We start from the raw sequence: 4,350 nt of genomic DNA, 5'->3' as shown, positions 1-4,350 counted from the left end.
TCAATAAATCAAACTATGCTTTAAAAAAAGGTATTTGCAATGCTGAAGAATTAGGCGTAAGTTGTCGCACGAAGCAAACATGATTTCCCCAAACCTGTTTTTCAGAACTGGCAGTGTAAAGAAGGCAGCATTGGAAGTGTTGTTTGATATATTGATAATGCCACAAACCCTCCACGGCAGACGAGTACTTCTGCGTTTAGGCAGTGAGGTTCATTGCTGCCAGCACACAGGAGTCAAACGCTTAACAGAGATCCTTTAGAAAGCCTGCAAAGTTTGTTTTTTTCGGTTGTGTAATCGATGAAAACTTCCCCTCACTGTGCCATAACATCACACCAGATGTGTCTCTGCTAAACATGCCATCCGCTTACACTGAACCCGACAGAGACCACCTAGGTTTAGTGTTACCGTAGCAGCCTTTTGAGAAAGTAGAAATTTATTAACAACTTCAGCCTAATCCCAAGAAAGCCCAACAGTCAGAATTCATTAGGAAGTTTACTAGAGGGTACCATTACACCCATGCCTGTAAGAGTTTTAAAAAGTCCGTATATAATAATATCTATATATATTTAAGAGTGAATTTGGATTGCCTGAGTAACAGCTGTCTGGCAAACGGGACACGATGGCGTTTCCTTTTCACAGATTTTGTTGGCACACTCCATGCAGAAGAGATTGTGGCCGCAGGGGACCAGGGCCGCAATGACTTCGCTCTCGAAGCAGATCACGCAGTCGTGCTTCCGTCTCGACTCGGGGGGCGAGCTGGACGTGGAGCCGCCGTTGGAAGAGGAATAGCTGTTGGTACCGTTGGAGAAAGCGGGGATGTATATGGGAAGGCCGGCTTGGTGGCCGGTGCTAGGTGGGTCGCTCCGCACTCTCCTAGCCAGCGGGTGATCCAGACCTTCCGGAAATGTGGGCGACAGGCGAGGGGTAGATGGCTGGCTCCCTCGGCGCTGAGGCTTGGCATTACTAGCAGGGTCGCTGCCAAAGCCAGAGAGTGGGTTTACAGGTTCAAAAGGGGTCCAAATGGTTTGGGAAGGCGCTGGTAAGGAGTCATACGCGGGAGAGTCGACCGCAAGGTCTTCCGTGCCCACCGAAGGCAGCGTTTCTCCAAACCAGAAGTTGCCTGTGCTGAACGGACTCGTTGGGCTGAAGTCAGCCAATCTATTGCTTCCAAAATAGGAATCTGTGGAGCCACTTCCCAAGGAGCTGGAGCTGTCATTTCTATAATTAGAAATCATTCTGGTGCGGCTAGGAGGGACAGGATTAGAAGCAAGCCATGCAGATCCGAGAGTGCCTCCTTCAAAGCTCACATCCGTACCGTTGTAATGGAAATCGTTCTCTTCGTTCAGCTCAATGTAGTTCCCGGTACGCATGGCTATATGCATCTCGATCTCCTCGCGCGCACGGTCGACGTTTTCAGGCATTCCCGTAACTTCGAAGACAGGCTCCTTGTCTCTGCTGGGAGTGACTATGTAGGTATGGGTCTGCTGCTGAATTCTTTTGATTGTAGCTCCTTTCGGTCCGACCACCAGCCCAACTACACGGTAAGGCACCCTGACTTGGACCGTCGTCTGACCCGGCAGGTTGGGGGTACATGGCAAGCCTCCCAGGGCAGGACCGTTCTTGTTGCGTGACGCTCTGATCATGGAGAAGTGTTCAGCAGCTGAGAGAATTTCCCTTTTGGCCATGGCTACGTCTTCTTTTCGTCCAGTGACAACAAAGATGGGTTCTTCTCCACGAACGGGGGTCTTAATGTAAGTATTTGTCTTGGCCCTTAGTGCTTTTATTTTGCAACCTGTTTAAAGGAAACACATGCAAGTTTAGCAAGACATCTAAGTTTAGAAAGCCACAAGAAAGCCGTCTATTTTGAGCTGTTTGAGAGCTTCAAGAAACTGTAGGGTGAAACCAGAAGCAGCTGTTTTTTCTCTCTGCAACCCACACTAGAGAAAGCGGTAACAACTTCTGCCTATTATTTCCAAACAGACCTCTGACACGGCCACAAACTATTTTAGCAACGTTTCTTGGGCTGGTTTAGCCCATCATCTCCTCAATTGCTATTAGACGGTAAATAAACGTGGACGGCTTTTTCTCTATGACAGACATGTTCATGGTTATCCCAGAAATACTGCTGGGTTTATATTTCTTCCATTGACTGGGCGCCCTTCAGTTATTTCTAAGATCCTGCAGAAGGAGCAAAGGCTCACATATACACACACGTAAGTCCGCTGATACGCTAGCCTTTCATTGACAAGCATGACCTAAAAGCAAATTAAACATTTACAAGTGAGAGAAGGGTCTGTATCACCACCTGCGTAGGATATAGATAAAATTATTGATTTACTGAGAACTCTTCATTTGCTTCCTGTTATCAGTAAGTGTTATTTAAACCTTACTCTTCCCCGTGGGATGAAGGAGCCACTCCTTGAACTGTCAAGTAGGAGTTCAAGCAGTTTTTTGCATGCAAATAAGGCTTACTATGTAATATTACGTGCCTACGTGGAATTTCTCTCCTTAACTGGGTAAATACGGTCTGAAAGAGAAGCAAAAGAGTTAATGGAACATTTGTCTTTGATTTTTGGGGACGGAATTACAAAGTTTGCTAGGACACAGTGGCGGCAGGCTCTTTCCTGAGATGCTTAAGGTGTTTCGGCATGGTGCGTACAGAAGCACCTTTTACCCATCACAGGACCAGAAAAGCAGGCAGTGCAAAAATTAAGAGACACAAGCAGGTCCGTGCCATGCAAGACAGTCTACTGGAATCAGTCTTAACTGAATTTAGCCTATGTTAAAACAAATTCAAAAGCACGTCACACTAAACGTCATTTTATAGCGAACCTCATCTTGAAACAACTATAAGCAATGTTTGCAGATCAAGTGTTTCAAGCATCATTTCACTTGCAGAGTGAAATTTGTTCCCATTTCCCTCATTTGCCTTAAGTATCTCATAACTGTCTGGGTACACAAAATAGTCTCTCGAAACAGCGTTTTGTCAGTCCCTTGCACCCGAGGTACCACTAGCGATAACAATTTTACAGTTAGAAAGCCACTCAAAGATGCACTTTATTCAGGACTATCTACTAATAATAAAAAAAAAAATAGCAAATATGCAGATGCTGGCTGGAATAGAGGGAAGGAAGAGCTGCTTCTTGCAGGGCCCCTGCACACAGCAAGGACAAAGGCTGAGCACAACAGCCCTTTGTGTCCAGGACACAGCTGGAGAGGAAGTTCATTATCTTCAACAGCTCGTCGGGAGGGCTCTCGGAGGCCCTACCTCCACCAGAACGTGCACGGAGGAGCATGGGAGGGCTCCCGCCAAGGGAAGGAGTGAGGCACAGGCAGATCCGCGCAAAGGAGGGGATGCAGACCCCCGAGCAGAACAAGAAGTTCAGCATGAAGAGCAAGTATCTGCAGGAGGGAACAAACCCGTAAGCCTCAACCTCCCACTACAGCCCACTGAGAAGGGTGCTAGCGCGCTACTAGATAAAAAAGGGGAAACACAGGCGTGAGATGCCTTATGGAAGCAGCAAAGCACGCAGCCTTTGAAGCCACGCCACTTCCCTGCTCCTAACAGACAGCAGCACCTCACTTTGGTTAATTTGCCTTCGCTCCCTCCATTTCTTTGCATTTCTCCCTCTAAGTAAATCTGCTCGCCCGCTCTGCTTCCCGTTCTTTCACAGTTACTCAGAAAAGATGGTGGGCTCAAACCTTAAACCCACAAGGATCCCTAAAGCGGTGCCGCTGAAGTTTTCACACCAATCAAGCCCTCTTTACCAGAACAGCTAAAACCATCAGTCTCCTGATGTGTATCAATTAGTCTCCAATTTACACATATTACTTTCATTTACTCCATTCCACCCAAGTACATATCCTTATTTCCTAAAAATTACAGAGGCAGCATTTAAAGAATACTAGGAGCATCTAGCACAAGACACACACATCTATAAATAGCTATATAATTCTTTATTATATACCACAGTTCAGAGCCTACTTAATTCTAGATTCCAAAGTGTCTTACCAATTCTTATAGTTTACATTTTAGACAAGATTTTCCCGATGGTTTAGAAACTCAAATCAAGTTAGAAGGCTGCACCTTCAGCTCCATTCCCCATTTCAGCTGCAAATTCCCCGAGATTGCTTTGCCAGAGCCACATTTCCAAACCCCTCCGGCGCGAAGAAAAGCCTTCTCGCCTTTCCTCCTCAGGCTGCAGAACAGCACAGACCAAGGTGGGCAGAGCTTTTCTTTTAAGGTACGAGTCACAAAGCTAGAAAGCAGAGGCCAAACGCTGCCTCAACTCCCTGCAGCAACAGAACAGGACTTTTAAACGTCAGAAAGGCGGCTTCAATGGAAAGCTG

The 4,350-nt window shown here is 46.5% G+C and overlaps 1 protein-coding gene across 1 annotated transcript; it reads right to left on the bottom strand.

Moving 5' to 3' along the window:
- Nucleotides 1-6: 6 nt before the first annotated feature.
- MEX3C (mex-3 RNA binding family member C) lies at nt 7-1,792 on the bottom strand (the record flags this gene model as incomplete). Its single annotated transcript, XM_009273828.2, has 1 exon — nt 7-1,792. A coding segment is annotated over one exon (1,226 nt), but the record flags the coding sequence as incomplete, so codon positions are not given.
- Between the last annotated feature and the right edge of the window lie 2,558 nt (nt 1,793-4,350).

Source organism: Aptenodytes forsteri, unplaced genomic scaffold (assembly GCF_000699145.1).
Source record: "Aptenodytes forsteri isolate BGI_AS27 unplaced genomic scaffold, ASM69914v1 Scaffold31, whole genome shotgun sequence".
Taxonomy (NCBI): domain Eukaryota; kingdom Metazoa; phylum Chordata; class Aves; order Sphenisciformes; family Spheniscidae; genus Aptenodytes; species Aptenodytes forsteri.
This window is presented reverse-complemented; position numbering and strand designations above follow the sequence as displayed.